The 15,364-nt window shown below is 40.8% G+C and overlaps 1 protein-coding gene across 1 annotated transcript in view; it reads left to right on the top strand.

The window, feature by feature from the left end:
- The window catches only part of SDC2 (syndecan 2), a 62,491-nt gene extending 47,384 nt beyond the window's left edge, over nucleotides 1–15,107 (top strand). Inside the window, exons 3-6 of the mRNA XM_029083660.1 lie at nucleotides 2,524–2,635; nucleotides 10,527–10,660; nucleotides 11,469–11,604; nucleotides 12,864–15,107. Of these exons, the coding sequence (XP_028939493.1) occupies nucleotides 2,524–2,635; nucleotides 10,527–10,660; nucleotides 11,469–11,604; nucleotides 12,864–13,027 (546 nt within the window). The 3' untranslated portion in view covers nucleotides 13,028–15,107. The remainder of the gene's footprint in view (nucleotides 1–2,523; nucleotides 2,636–10,526; nucleotides 10,661–11,468; nucleotides 11,605–12,863) is intronic.
- Nucleotides 15,108–15,364: the final 257 nt, after the last annotated feature.

Below are 15,364 nucleotides of genomic sequence, written 5' to 3'. Positions count from 1 at the left end.
TGATGGTGGGGAGCCTTGTTGACCAGGAACTTGCAGCTTGGGCTGAGTTGGGTTAGCTGCTCAGCTGTCTTACAGAAATTGAATCTTTAGAAGAGCTGTCAGGGGTCATTTCTGTCTTCTCTGGCTCCTGTGAGGCTGGAAAGAGCAAAAAAACACAGGGTTTTTTGTTTGGAGTGGGGGGATTGTTTGGGGTTTTTGTTTATTTGTTTGAATTCTACGAAATTTGCTCCTGGTACAGACAGAAAAGGGAAATGGCTTAGGGAATAAATTGATTGGTAAACTCATATTTTTATTCAACACTAAAAATTCTGGGCACGGATATGTGATCCTTCTGTTCTCATGCAGACTAATTTTCATTCACTAACGTTTGCAAACTCGGACTGTTTCTCAGCCGTTGCCAAATGCTATTGGCAATTTCCATTGTTAGGAAGTTTCTCCAGGTAGGTTGTAAAATTTTTTTCCCAGCTTGGCATTGAGTAATACTTAGTACATCAGATACCTTTTGAATATTGTATGCCCTTTCTATACTCATGGGCAGCCACCTGCATTTCCTTTTAAATATGTTTTGTTTTTTCCTGCCTGATGTTGAGGAGTGGGCTGTTTTGTACCACAATTATGGCTGAAAGTAAAATGGGGTGAAGTGGCTTGTTCATTGTGGCAGCCTGAGCAACAGCAGGATATTTGTCCCATGACAGGGGAGTTGTTTTCCTATACGGAAACAGTCTCAGCTGCTTGATAATTACAATACCACCTCTACACCTACCGAGGTACTTCAGGCCTTCCTTTGGAGACATCTTTTAAAGGAATTAAGTCATTTGATGGTGACCAGACATAGTCTTGAATTTCTGCTTTGGACTGCAGCCAGTTCCAGGCAGACCGTGAGAACTAGCAGCAGCAGCAGCAGCAGCAGAGAGCAGGCATTTTGTAAACCTGTCTTAAAAACAGGGCTTTTTTTACCCCGCATATCCCACAGGTAAAAGCTGCTGTAGCAAGAGTAGACTTTGACCAAGTATCATGTTGTTTTTCTTTTCCTCTGTAGAAGAAAAACAAGAGTAATACTGTTTTAGTTCGGAGCTGTTCAGAGAAGTGTTAGGTACCCCTAGTGCAAAGGTCTTTTACTCTGAAATACTCTAATAATTGGGATAGCCTTTCTGCTATCTATGAAGAACCGTTTTTTTATTGTAGATCAAACTGAAGAGCAGTTTTCTGCTGTGAAGAAACTTAGAACAGGAATTTGTTGCCAAAAACCTCATTAAAAAAAAAAAAGTCACAAGTGTCTTCAACAATATTTTTTAGACCTCTAGGGAAGAGAAAATGCCGTGGCGAGTCAGATGTGGGTCTTTGCATACAGGAGTTACCCTTTTCACAGTGTGGTACCCCTTTAGGAAAGCTACAGTGAACGTTGGGCAGAATAAAATGGACAATCAGTGCCATGCAGTAAAATATAAGGTGGAACCCCTTGGGACTCAGAGCAGCAGGTTTGGGGGCTTATATGAGATACAGAACAGATGCATTTTGGTATTTAGCTTTTTGACTTAAAACTCCGTTTGCAACTTTTTTCAATAAGTCATGGCAAACAGACGTTCACAGAAATACTGGTAAAAGTAATAGTGGTAACAGGAGCAGGTACCTTCTCAGTCAGCAAAGATATACAGCTCCCATAAGGTGGTTTATGTTCTGTTGAGAAAACTCAAGCTACCATGGAGGAAGACAGTTTCTAATCTTTCAAAGCCTGAATTGCCAATCTAAAAGGAAGACTGATAGATACCTTGCTCTATTATCAGCTCATTTTAGAAGAATCTTTCTTTAGTGAGGAAGTACTTGCAGATATAAAAATATGGTGAAAGTCACAGGAAGCCAACTGTTAGCCTGTTGCAACTACAGCTAAATTTTAGGAAAGATGGATTCATTTAGGAACTGGACTGTCTTGCCTGACTACAGTTTTGGAGGTGTGCTGTCTGATCTGGCTGGAAGTGTCACTGTCCTTAATCAACAGCACTGTTTTGGAAACATTTGTATGCTGTAGTCCCAGCTGTTTGTTCTAACTTGTAAAGAGTTCTGTGAGGTTTGGCTCAATATACCTCTGAGATGGTTTTTGATACGTGCTTTTGTTGCTTCCCATTTGAGATCAAATGAGAGATCTCATGTGACAGCCTGTAGATTTGTATATTTGAGATCTTGACAGAGGGCTTCAATCCTGGGATTTGCTTCTTTCCTGTTTCAAAGGCTCTGCAGAGTATACTGCAAATCCTATTTATTCATTCATGCATTTAATGAGGTGAAGTGTGATTTGAAGAGGGTTTGCTTCCTAAGGATTGGGTGATTTCTTAGTGTTTATTTTGCAGCCTTGGATTATTTTTTATGCTATAATTTTTTACAAATTTCTTTAACATCTTAGATGAATGTGTTGCATAAAGTATTCAGTGTGCCATCATCCGCTTTGGAAATAGGAGCAAAGATTAAGAGACTGCTACACTGGAGGACTGTTATCTTTTTAACCATTCCCTCTTATCTGTTTTCCAGAGAGCGGATGTGACCTCTGATAAAGATTTATACCTTGACAACAGCTCTGTTGAAGAAGCATCAGGCGTCTATCCAATTGATGATGATGATTATTCCTCTGGGTCAGGTTCAGGTGAGAAAACATGTCACAATTTACTTTTAAAAAGTTTAAGAAGTAATGCAATTATTTGAGGAAAAACTGTGTAGTTTTCTTTATAAGCTGGAGACGGTACTTTAAGCGAGTACCATGAATGCTTCCCTCTCTGTTTACAGAGCACTGAATATCCCTGCAGGCTAGGTTCTAAATATTAACTTTCTACTCTTTTCTCTTACTCCTTAGTTGCATCATTTCACTGCATCGCTCTGCTGTCCCTCTGGTTTTGGTGTAGATCTCTCTGGAGCTTATAAATAAAGATTAGAGGAAGCTTAGTTCTCCCATAGCATGATGCTAATTTAGTAGTCTGTAGGAAAACAGGGCAGCAGCAAACTTGTTTTCTCTTACAGGCATTCAGGTTCACGTAAACATGCTGTCCATTCCTTTTTTGTTGTTCTTTTCAATATAGAAGTCTAGGTACTGCCAAAAACATCAGTTTTCTCTGAGGTTATTACATCTGTGTAGTGAATAAAGAAATACTTAAACATAACATACTGAGTTCTCAGACTTAAACACTTATTAGAGGCATGTAGCTAGTTCATAATTTTTCAAAAAATTGTCAGTGAAACCTCATTAATCGTTTATCTTAGTAAGCCTCTTTGTGGAGTATCTTCTAGACTAGCTGGGAGGCTCTAACCATTAAAAGTTAAGTGCAGGATTTTATGGTAGTTCTGGAAGATGAATTTCATTATTGTTGTGAGTGTTTGCTGAGCTGTTGTCAAAATCCCATTCATTTTTCCAATGTGCTACTTATTTGTTTGTTATTGCACTTTTTGTAATCTGTCTTGTGATGTTTCTATATACTTGTGAATTTTTAATTCCCCTTCTTGTAGCACCTTGTCTGTTACCTTATGAGCCACAGCTGAGGTTTTTCAGATGAAAAAAATCTCAAGAGGGAGGCAAATTTAGCATCCCCTGCACCCTAGTCATCCTGTACTTGCTGCTATTTCCATTTTATGAAGTAGGAAGTATCCTGCAGATGTACAAATGGTCAATTTTCCTCATACTATGTTGAATGTGTCTCTCTCTACTCAGTGATGTAGTGTTCCTAGCAGGAAGAGCCTTCCCACTCAAGAGTGGTTTTGTTGATATGTAATTCCACTCTAAGTAAACAGATACAAGATGACAACATGCTGACTCCTTTCCTTGGTCTGAAAATTGTTAGCTGCCACCAGGCCTATGGAAATAAACAGGAGCTGTCAGCACCACCATTAATGCCCTTGCAGGTTCTACAAGCAGCATTAGTGTGGACAAATGTCACTGTAAGTGTGACACATTTCAGACTAGAAACTGGCTGAGGGCTTTTTCTAAGGAAAAAAAAAAGAAGGTGATGGTGTTCTTTTTTTTTTCTTTCCTTTCCTTTCATAACCTCTTTAGTCTTCATTTACATTCAGCTACTGTTGTGCATTTGCCCAAGTGTTCAGTCTGAATCCATTGGTCATCAGTTTCTGAAGGAGCCATGCCTGTTTCCTCATTGTCCTGTACCAACAGCAGAAAGTCCATAGTGAATTTAGTCCATTGTTTCCTTCTTGCCGTCTCCATTTCTGAGGAGGTGCCTCAGTCTGTCATCACTCTTTTTAGTGCAGGTATTTGTATATTGCATAATAAATAAAAGAATAAAAAATGTTTCCCTGCCTATATACACCTGTGGTGGGTTGAGCCTGGCTGGATGCCACTCTATCATTTCCCCTCCTCAGCTGAACAGGGGAGAGAAAATATAATGAAAGGCTTGTGGGTTAAAAGGACAGGGAAAGATCACTCATCCGTTTCTGTCATGGGCAAAACAGACTCAACTTGGGGAAAAAAAATAATTTAAAAAAAATTAATTTAAATTACCAATCAAATCGGAATAGGATAATGAGAAATAAAACCAAGCCTTAAAAACACCTTCCCCTGACCCCTCCCTTCTTATTTGGCTTAACTTTTCTCCTGATTTCTCTACCTCTTCGCTCCCAGCAGAACAAGGAGATGGGGAATAGGGGTTGTGGTCAGCTCATCACATGTTGTTTCTGCTACTCCTTCCTTCTCAGGGGAAGGACTCATAACACTCTTCCCCTGCTCCAGCATGGGGTACCTCTCATAGGAGACAGTCCTCCGTGGACTTCTACAATGTGAGTCCATTCCATGGGCTGCAGTTCTTCATAAACTGCTCCAGCCTGGGTCCTTGCCATGGGGTGCAGTCCTTCGGGAATGGACTGTTCCAGTGCGAGTCCTGCACGGGATCACAAGTCCTGCCAGCAAACCTGCTCCAGCGTGGGCTCCTCTCTCCGTGAGGCCACAGGTCCTGCCAGAAGTGTGGGTTTCCCACAGGGTCACAGCCTCCTTCAGGCATCCATCTGCTCTGGTGTGGGGTCCTCCACAGGCTGCGAGTGGATATTTGCTCCACCATGGACCTCCATGGGCTGCAGGGGGACAGCCTGCCTCACCATGGTCTTTACCACAGGCTGCAGAGGAATCTGTTCTCTGGTGCCTAGAGCACCTCCTGCCCCTCCTTCTTCCCTGACCTTGGTGTCTGCAGAGTTCTTTTCTCTCACATATTCTCACTCCTCTCTCCAGCTGCCATTGCTCAGGTTTTTTTTCTTCCCCTTCTTAAATATGTTATCACAGAGGTGCTACCACCGTCACTGATAGACTCGGCCTTGGCCAGCAGCGGGTCCATCTTGGAGCTGGCTGGCATTGGCTCTAGGGGACCTGAGGGAAGCTTCTGGCAGCTTCTCACAGAAGCCACCCCTGTGCCCCCTGCCCCTTGCCAAAACCTTGCCACGCAAACCAAACACAACAACCTGAAATGCTTTTATAAGTACTGCTGCTTTTTCTGCTGGCATAAAACTCAGCCCTGATCTTGCAGGTACCTAGAAGTAACTGCTAAGCAGCATTACTACCCTGATGTTAAGGAAAACCACCATCTCTATTAGTTTTATCTACATGTTCTTTGGAAAACTGTCTGATTCTTGTGTCTTCTCCTAAGTTACTCCTGGTAGACAAGTCTATGCAATACATACCAGAATCTGGTGCAGGTTTTCCTTCCCCTTCTTCTCTTCCCCCAACCTAGTATTTCTCAGTCAATAGCAGCTCGAGTTGAGAAGGTTAGCTCAGGATTAGCTAGGTCCAGACTGACACTGTGACTGGGGACTGTTCTTGGAAGAAAGTTATGATGATGGGACTGGAGCTTCTCCAAAAAGCACACAAGCAGATCTGCTTTGGCTCCTCAGCTAAGGGCAAGTTATGCTCCAAGGCTGGAAGGCGGTTTGGGTATTTGGTGGCAGTGTGGTGTGGGGCTGGGTGATGGGTAGTGGGTGGGCTCGGGACCATGGCTCTAGGTGGGGAGGCACAGGCGCTCTCCCAGCTGCTGACCAGGGGTTGGCACAGGGGCCATGTCTGACACTGGATGCTCCTGGCCCTGGTGGCAGTGTGCCTGGCAGGCACGCCAGATGCGGCAACACACCCTGTCCTGGTGTGCTTCACCTACTGTGGTGCAGTAACGCAGCAAGTATTCATTTTCCTGTTTCCTACGGTCCCGCTCACGTGCCTTTCAGATTGGCTTGGAGCAAGGGATTCTTCTGTCTACCTGTTACACCAGCCCCAAGCATGCTTCATGACATTGACTGCCTGGTTCTCCAGGTCCTCTAACATAAAAACCTACTGTGGTGCTGTTTGAAAGTGTGTTTTTGTTGTGCTGGACAGAATCTTCAGTATACTTCAGTATAGTTAGTACTCTCCCTTTTATTTTCTTCTAGTTTTGTTGGGTTTTTTTCCCCTCCTCATGTGAGAGTTACAGAGACACAACATCCTTGCACTATCCCCTTTTATTTCAGCTGCAGTTCCCTGATGGGGCACTAATATTATCGGTGTCATCTCTGGTTGCCTCAGGATTAAGGATTGTGTTGGGGGCTTTTCTTGTGAATAGGAGTGAGATAAGCCAGCTGAAAATATGTCATTCTGGTATGTGCCACATTGATGATAGAGATGGAAGGTGTGAAAGAGATGGTGACCGTATGTGTGCCCGCTTTATGACAAGTTTGCTTGCGGTGGTAGTACTCCCAGAGTGTGACGTGCAACAGCAAACAAACATGATGCTAAAAGATAGAGTGAAATGACCAGATTTGTTTGGTAGCAACAGTTAATCACTGGCTGCTTTGCGAGTAAGAGTGCTAACTACCATGGGCTTTTAGTAGCATACAATGGTTTAAGCTGGCACAGTCTTTCTTTCCTGACAAGTTTCCTCAAGCACCAAGAGTGTGAAAGAAAATGTGTTCCCTTCATCCAAGGGGCAGCTAATAGACACATCAATGAGGTCTATATTAGGTATTTCTGACACTGCAGCACAATTTAGAGCTATTTTGACCACTATGAAATCAACAGTTGGGCATCCTGAAGAAGTTGAAGTGGATAAAAGATAGTTTGTGGTGGTTGAGAGTGCTCAGCTCTTTACCACAGAGATGGGTCTGGATTTAATTACTGCAGGTGTTTTGTGATGCCCTCACTGAGAGGGCAGTATCTATTTGTAGAGGGACTCAAGGCTGTTAAAACCCAGCATGGTCACCCAAGCTAGCCTAATCCAGAGCCATCTAAAGATACAGTGATATTTTCAAGAGGAAGAAGTAAGCTCTTATACCCTGACCATTTCACAGTATTCCTTTTAAGAACCTGGTTGGAAGTTAAGCTCAAGACACTCTCTAGGTTTTTTCTTTCCAATTTGGTTTGGATTCAGGGAGGAGGGTAGCTATCTCTTTTTTTTTCTTCTTTTTTTGTTTCCTTTTAGGGGACCTGATATTATGTAAAATGCTATTGCTATGTTCTGGAGAGCATTAGAGAGGTTTTTTTTGATCCCTCAGTCCTATTTTGGGGGTAATTCTGAGAATACTACTGTCATTTTAGCAAGGGAAATGCCTTCCCCTTGTTTAGACCTACTCCATGCCAAGCAGAGACCTGTCTAGATAAAGATAATTAGAAGGCAGGAGCTATGGGGATGTGCCTGAGGCATTACCTGAATCAGGCCTAAATAATAAGTGCCCCAGTGTTTTTAGAATCATAGAATGCTTCGGGTTGGAAGGGAGTTTTAAAGGTCATCTAGTCCAACTGCCCCGCAATGAGCAGGCACATCTTCAACTAGAGCAGGTTGCTCAGAGCCCTTTCCAGCCTGATCTTGAATGTTTCCAGGGATGGGGCTTCTACTACCTCTCTGGGCAACCTGTTCCAGTGTTTCAGCACCGTCATTGTAAAAGGTTTCTTCCTTATATGTAGTCTAAATCTGTCCTCTTTTAGTTTAAAGCCATTACCCCTTGTCCTATCACTACAGACCCTGCTAAAATGTCTGTCCCCATCTTTCTTACAGGCCCCCTTTAAGTATTGAAAAGCCTCAATAAGGTCTTCTTGGAGCTCTCTCTTCTCCAGGCTGAACAGCCCCAACTCTCTCAGCCTTTCTTCATAGGAGAGGTGCTCCAGCCCTCTGATCATTTTCATGGCCCTCCTCTGGACCCTCTCTAACAGGTCCATGTCTTTCTTGTGCTGAGGACTCCAGAGCTGGACGCAGTGCTGCAGGTGGGGTCTCACTAGCCTGGAGTAGAGAGGCAGAATCACCTCCCTCAACCTGCTGGCCACGCTTCTTTTGATGCAGCCCGGGATACAGTTGGCTTTCTGGGCTGCAAGTGCACATTGCTGGCTCACGTCGAGCTTTTCATCCACCAGTACCCCTAAATCAGGATTGTCAGGATGTCCTTGAGGCCATACAGAAGAGGTACCTTTGGTGCAAATATAGCAACTAGTCCAGTAGTTAGGTTAGTCACCCATTTGTTGAGAGACTGGAGATCTGCATCCTCCATAGCCAGAAAGGTACAGACCTGTAGCACTCACCTTTTTATGTGGCAGACACAATTATTGCCTGAAGCGAAGGTGGCATTTAAGGATTTGGAGGAGTTGTGATTAAATGGGAGTTATCATTCCATAAAAAGAAGAAAGTACTCTACTCTCAAAGTGTGTTTTATCAGATCTTCAATCTGATCATCAGTTTTAATTTCCTTGAGTGTGAAAGTCTTGTGTAATTTGGAGGAACTTTGGAAGGTAAAGCAGGCTGAATTCTCCATTGGGCCATTATTTCTCAAAGAAAACTCTTGAGGCAAAGACAGAAAGATTTTCCTGTTGGATGCCTTTCCTCACCTCTGTTTTGAAGCTGGATGATGTGGTTTTGATCTTTGAGTAGCATTTCAGGAAAATACCTAATTCTTGTTGTGAGGTCTTTATTCTGGAGGTTGCACTGTAATTTTGGTATCTCTGAAGGTTTTTCCAGTAATATACTGTGCTGGTAGCTTTAATGTAGTACTTTTTTAATTATTCAAAATTTTGTTTTCTACAATACAGAAGTTACTTTAGTTATTGTCTTGTTAATACCCTTCCTTTCAATGCCTCATGTATATAATCCTTGATCATGAGTTCAAAACTTTGTTATTGAAGTCATATTTTCAGTCTATTTTCTTTCTCTACAAAAACAAGATAAAAAGCCAGTTTGGAATGAGTCATACTGTTCTGTTGTAAGAGGATATATTTTTATTTGTTAGGAATTATTGTTATGCACATGTGCTGGATTTATTATCCAACAGTTACTTGGGTAACCAGTGTCTGTAATGAGCAGAACACATTGAGATTCCTAAGGAGTGGCCTAAGAATACATCCATTATTTTCCTCTTTCAGGCCCTGCAATAATTTTTTCTTGTCTATGTCTTCTTCCTTCCAGTATCACTACAGGGTATTTATTAGACCTGTCCATTGTCTTATTCTAAAGGAGCCTTCATACTCCAGCAGGGCTTTGAATGGAGAGGAAATTAAATTTAAGGTCATCTTTAGGGAGTTTTCTGTCCTCTTACTCTTTATTTCAGAATAAAAGACTTCTAAATTATGTGGAGTTTAAAAACATGTGAATTCCCAGTGACTGAAGCATTAAGTAATAGCAGCCTTCCTGTAGATAGAAACTACTTGGTTTTTTATGTTTGAGAGTTTAACAGATTTGCTGGAGAGGAGAAATTTCATTACTGAAGCAATGTCTTACAGGGAAAAACTGTTCAGTTTAAGTCAGGATAAAGAAGTTGATTGGTTGATTGATTTATGATATGCAATTAAATGGCAATCATTGGACTATACTTTTAGGCTTAATGTCAGCAGTACAACAGATAACCACAATAGCAGCCACTTAAAAAATGGTAACATGCAACTACAGATTTCCTGCCCGCTTCTCTAACTGATCCCTGCGTGTGCCACACGCACGCACAGATTTGTGAGCATGCACGTCCCACTCTCTCGGGCCATGGGGTGTGCAGGACCCTCTGCCCACACACTCCTGCTGTGGGAGATGTGGGTACGCCCAGCCCCTTGTGATCCTGGGGCCCCACCACCTCCTGCCACCCCAGGAGGTGACCCTAAACCCCTGGGGTGCAGGTTCCAGGGGTGGCCCCATGGTGGCTGTGGGAGAGCTGGAGGTGGAGCCCATGGGGCCATGTCTGACGGGGTCACACCAGCCCTGACAGCTGCTGCTTCACTCCAGGGTGACTCTCCCCTTTACAAGCGTTTAGACTTTTTTCATACTTCTTTTCAGCCTGGTTCCTTCTGTTTCAAAAATATAATGATAATTTCCTGGTTACTGCTTAATCTGACTGATGACCCCTGTTCCTCTTTCATGGGATCATTTGGGGCAAATATCCCCCTGGCAGTTTGGGGCACACTGTTTGCACTTGCACCTTTATCTTGGCAGACATTGTCATCTAGGCCATTTGCCCAGGGTGGGCTGTGTGAGCAACCGTATCTTGCTGTCATAATAAAAAATGTAATTGATCTAGAAGAATTTCACAAGTCAATGAAATGTCACCTTTTTTGTCTCCAGGTGCTGAAGAAGATGATGATAGTGCAGTGATAACAACATCCAGAACAATTCCAAAGTTACCGACAACTAGTGATGCATCTAGGGCTGAGACCACCACGGTGAAAATGCAGACCAAGCTGCCTGCACAAACAAAGGTGCGTGGCTGGAGAGCAACACGATTTAAAATGGTTCTGCTGCACCCCATTGATGGCTTAATGTTAATTTGATTTGATATATATGGATTAAAAAGCCCTCACAAACTTACTTAATGCTCCTGCAGCTTGTTATATATATCCTGAGCTGCTCAGTTTGATTTCTACTAGGAAGTTTGCATAGAGACGTCTGGATTTCACATGAAAGCACAGAGACACGCAAAAAAAGAATATCTCATTATATACAAGGCAATTTCTCATCATACCTTTGAGTCCGAGCTGTACCTTTTTTACATCTCTCAAAGAATTATTCAAAAATTCTGCATGAAACTTCCCTTCTCAAAGGAGAATGTTGTATGGTTTGGATGTAGTTTGAACACTTGCCAGGGTCCATTTACTATTTCAGTATTTCCTTCTACCCTCATAGTTAATACTGTCTAAGTTACCCTCAAAGGCAATCTGAATGTAACATACCTGATGTGCTAATTTCAGAACTGTTATTTCATTCAGAGGCCATTACTCGATAAACACAGGCAATATTTAACAGCTGTTTGCTAAATATACTTTTGGGGTTTTTAAACTTGTGGGTAGTGTTTTTCATTCCAGCATTGTGATGACAAATAGATCCAGTTACAGTGTCTAGCACAGCTTTCTGCGGTCCAAAAGCTTCCCAGGTGTTGTGTTTGTGGGTATTGTAGAGTACGCACGTGGAGCCACAGCTTTGTGACTGCCCATGACAAGCAGTGACTGTGCTGACTTGCGGTGTGCCTTGTCTGTAAGCGATGTTCTGTTTTTCCTTTTTCTGCCACAGTCACCTGAAGAAATTGATAAAGAGGAAAGGCCTGAGACAAATGCCAAGAAAAAGAGTGATGAGCCAGGGGATGACTCCGACGTGTTCACCGAGAAGCATTCAGAAAACCTCTTCCAGAGAACAGAAGTTTTGGCAGGTGAGGTGGTGTTTGCCAAGGTCCATGTTGCCAGAAATACCACAGAAAACAGAGGGGATCCGTATCAAATAATGCAAAGTCAGCATTTGTGTTTTCTTGATAGATTCTTAAACATGTTAATGGGGGTAGCCATTGGTTGATTTGATGAGAATGAGATGGGCATCTTCTGGAGTTATTTAATAGTGAAGTCTTGCTAATTTATTTGACACCTGCAAGTTTTAATAACTGCTTGCTGAATATCTGGAGCTTCCACAGCTCAGAAAGGGAGTTGCAGTTTGGATTGGTGCTTGCAGTGCAGAAATGTATTTCTCACCCACACTCCTGAGAGCACATCGCTGTCTGGTCCATCTGGTGCAGACGGACACTGCCTGGGAGGAGCTCACAGCAGGGATAGGTGGATGGAAAGGGATGGATGAGCGCTGTCCTTAGGATACAAAAGGTCTGTTTCTATGCATAACCCAGGGAGGCAAAGGCCACCAATGTTTTCACGTGGTTTTCCTGTGTATGAGGTTTTTTTGGCACACAAACAGTATTTACAGGTGTACTTTTCCCCTGTGTCCTCAAAGGGGGTGTTGGGAGCTATGAAGGTCACTCAGTTTTGGACCATATCTTCCTCTGAGCACCAAAATATGAAACAGCCTTAATATCCACATCAGGGGAAAAATGCATGTTTGCTCTTGAAGTCTAGTTGGAGTTGATACTTTCTACACGCTTGCAAGTGCGTGATGAATGTAATGCCTCTGTTCCAACAGCTCCATGAAATGTTCTCTCCTATTACTCATCAATAGGAAATTCATTTCAGTCTAGAGTCAGAGTGAAAACTGATGGAGAAAAGGGAAAAAACATTTCTTTGCTAGTGTAACAAAATAGCTCTTTGAACACTGAAAATGTTAACTGTTGAAAAATGAGTTTGAAAGTAACTTAAATGTTATTATAAATGAATGCAACTTTATGTTCTGGCAGTATGGGTGGCTTTCTTAATTGAGGTTTTTCTAAGTTTTTAATAACTTTTACAGAACTGTGGGTTGTTGGATCACTCCCTTGTAGGTGGAATGTCCTTTTAAATGACTGCCTTCATAAACACAAACATGCTTTCTGAGAATACATTTCAGGATATAAATAATCAAGACAGTTGCATAATGGGAGCCCTTTTCTGTAATTTGAAAGTAATGGCAAACTCATTGTGTGAGATGAAAACGAAACATGGTGCTAAACTTGTTTTTCTGGCATACTGTGACTCTCTGTTTCTTTGATTGCAGCTGTTATTGCTGGTGGAGTTATCGGTTTTCTTTTTGCAATCTTCCTTATCCTGCTGCTGGTATATCGCATGAGAAAGAAGGATGAAGGCAGTTACGACCTTGGTGAACGTAAACCATCCTGTGCTGCCTATCAAAAGGCACCTACTAAGGAGTTTTATGCATAAAATTCCTATTTAGTGTCTCTATTTATGAGATCACTGAACTTTTTTAAATAAAGCTTTTGCATAGAATAATGAAGATTTTTTTTTTTTTTTTCATTAAAGAGCCATTATGGCACCTTTATGATAAAATCCCATTGTATTTAAAACTTTTCATGTATTCCTTTAAAAATGTAAAATTAAAACTTAACATTTGCAGTGTTCTGTGAATAACAGTGGCAAAGCATTATTTTATAAAACCATTGATGTTCACTGAATCATTTTTAAAACTTTATGCATAAATATAAAATAATGAAAATGATTGTTTTATCCTATGGTTCAATGAAAGTTGTTTAATTTTTGTTGGCATGTCTCAGATTGATCTTACAAGTTAGTTTTTATTTCATTAATTTATCTGTTTCCAAAAAATGCCTTTTTGTAGTTGTCACGGTGCAGTTTGTCTTCAGATAATTCAGATAACAGTAACTTCTAGTGTAAATGTAATTTTTCAGCTATGTAAACTTTAACCTCCACTTTGTATAAATTTAAGTGTCAGAATATCAATTTTACACTTTGCATTGTTTCTCAGCGTACCTGTAGCTTCAGTGAGATTCGTAACAGCAAATTAATGTGTAAAATTGGATTATTACTACAAACTGTGTAGTCGTATTCTTACTAAACAAATCTCCTGTAAGGAAGATTTGGAGTAAGCTACTGACAAACCTAAGCAAACCCAAAGACTCTAACAGTATTTTGAGAAGTTGCTGCAGATTTCTATGGCCACTGTATTTGTTAATTATTTGCAATTTGAAGGTACAAGTAGGGGTTTAAATTTTTGTTCTTTAAAAATGCATTTAAGTTGTAAACGTCTTTTAAAGCCTTTGAAGTGCCTATGATTATATGTAACTCGTCGCAGACTGGTGTTAATGAGTATATAACAGTAAAAGAAAATGTTGGTATTTTATAAGCACAGACAATTCTAATGGTAACTTTTGTAGTCTTACATGGATAGACATAATTGTAATTTGGGAACATAAACACTACTGAATAAATCATGTGGCCTAATACTGAGGATTCCATTGTGATATACTTTTGTACGTTTTTCATTTTATGTCTTCTCACTTGTGTTTTAATGTCACAGAGTACATCTAGTAGATCTTAAAAATCCAGACAAAAAAAAAAAGACTGTTGGTCAGGCTGATCCTCAGACCAGATTTATTGCTGAGAAAAGTGGAAATGTTTAAGTCTTGCATCTGGTGTATGAGTTATGAGTCATTCGACCTTTGCATTATATTTAATGGCAGTATTGACACAGACCTGTTCTTCCTGCCAATGTTTTCCGTACTGTAAAATTCAAAGGAGTACCTGGTTTCATTTATTGTGTATATCAGTTTTGATTTGTTGTTCTAATTTGTTTTTTCCCTGGCATTTTGGAGAATTTTGGTTTATTCTGCTCAGACTCCAGCAGAAGAGTTCAGACAAATGGAATATCTTCATAAGAGAAGAAAGAAATATTCCAAGTGGAAGAGAAAAGGCTCTGTTGCTTAGACCGCAGATAGGTGTTGGATTGAGGGGCATGTGGAGAAGACGATAGTCTGCCTCCTTATATTATGCTTTGTAACAGACAAATGGCTTCGTCTTCTGCTCTGTTAACCTCCTCTTTTTTTATTTTTGAGATTTCCAAAATATAGGTGTTCAGGACGTCAAGCTGAACTGCTTCTCAGAAATGGCGATGTATTGTAAATAAGATCTGGTAGCTCTTTGGATAAGAGTTGCATAACTTGTATTTGTTGCTGTCCCAAATTCAGTGGTCATTTAGGAACAAACAAACGCTATCCTGTACTAAAATATTTAATATATTGCTTTTTAAATTACTTATACTTACTGGCAAGTTTTTCAAAGCCATACAAGTTCAACAAGTAAAAACAGGGTAAGAATTTAACAGGTATATCTTATTGTGCAATATTTAGTGAAATTCAATTAGTAAAATAACTGCTTGAAATAACTGTGCCAAGAAAAGAAAATTTCTGGCAAATGCTGTGCCACTGCTGTAAAATAAAGCATTTGTTAAAGTGCCAAAATAAAGTCTACCATGCCTCAACTAATACTTTATTTGTATAGTCTGACATCAAGTTTTTTGAAGCCCACTTTGCTTAAGGTAGTAGATCTGAATTTTCTTTAAGAGTGCAGTGAATATCACTGTAAGTATAGCTATAAATATTAAACACCAGATAAATTGTCTCCTTCTTCTTCATAAGCAAATTGATATTAAGAATTTTTTCTTTATTTATAAATGTTAGACTCTGCATACCTAATGCACAGGACACTTTGTTCAATGTAGACATCCATTGTAATTATGCAGGC

The sequence above is a fragment of the Antrostomus carolinensis genome, unplaced genomic scaffold (assembly GCF_000700745.2).
Source record: "Antrostomus carolinensis isolate BGI_N321 unplaced genomic scaffold, ASM70074v2 scaffold11462, whole genome shotgun sequence".
NCBI classification, from domain to species: Eukaryota; Metazoa; Chordata; class Aves; order Caprimulgiformes; family Caprimulgidae; genus Antrostomus; species Antrostomus carolinensis.
This window is presented reverse-complemented; position numbering and strand designations above follow the sequence as displayed.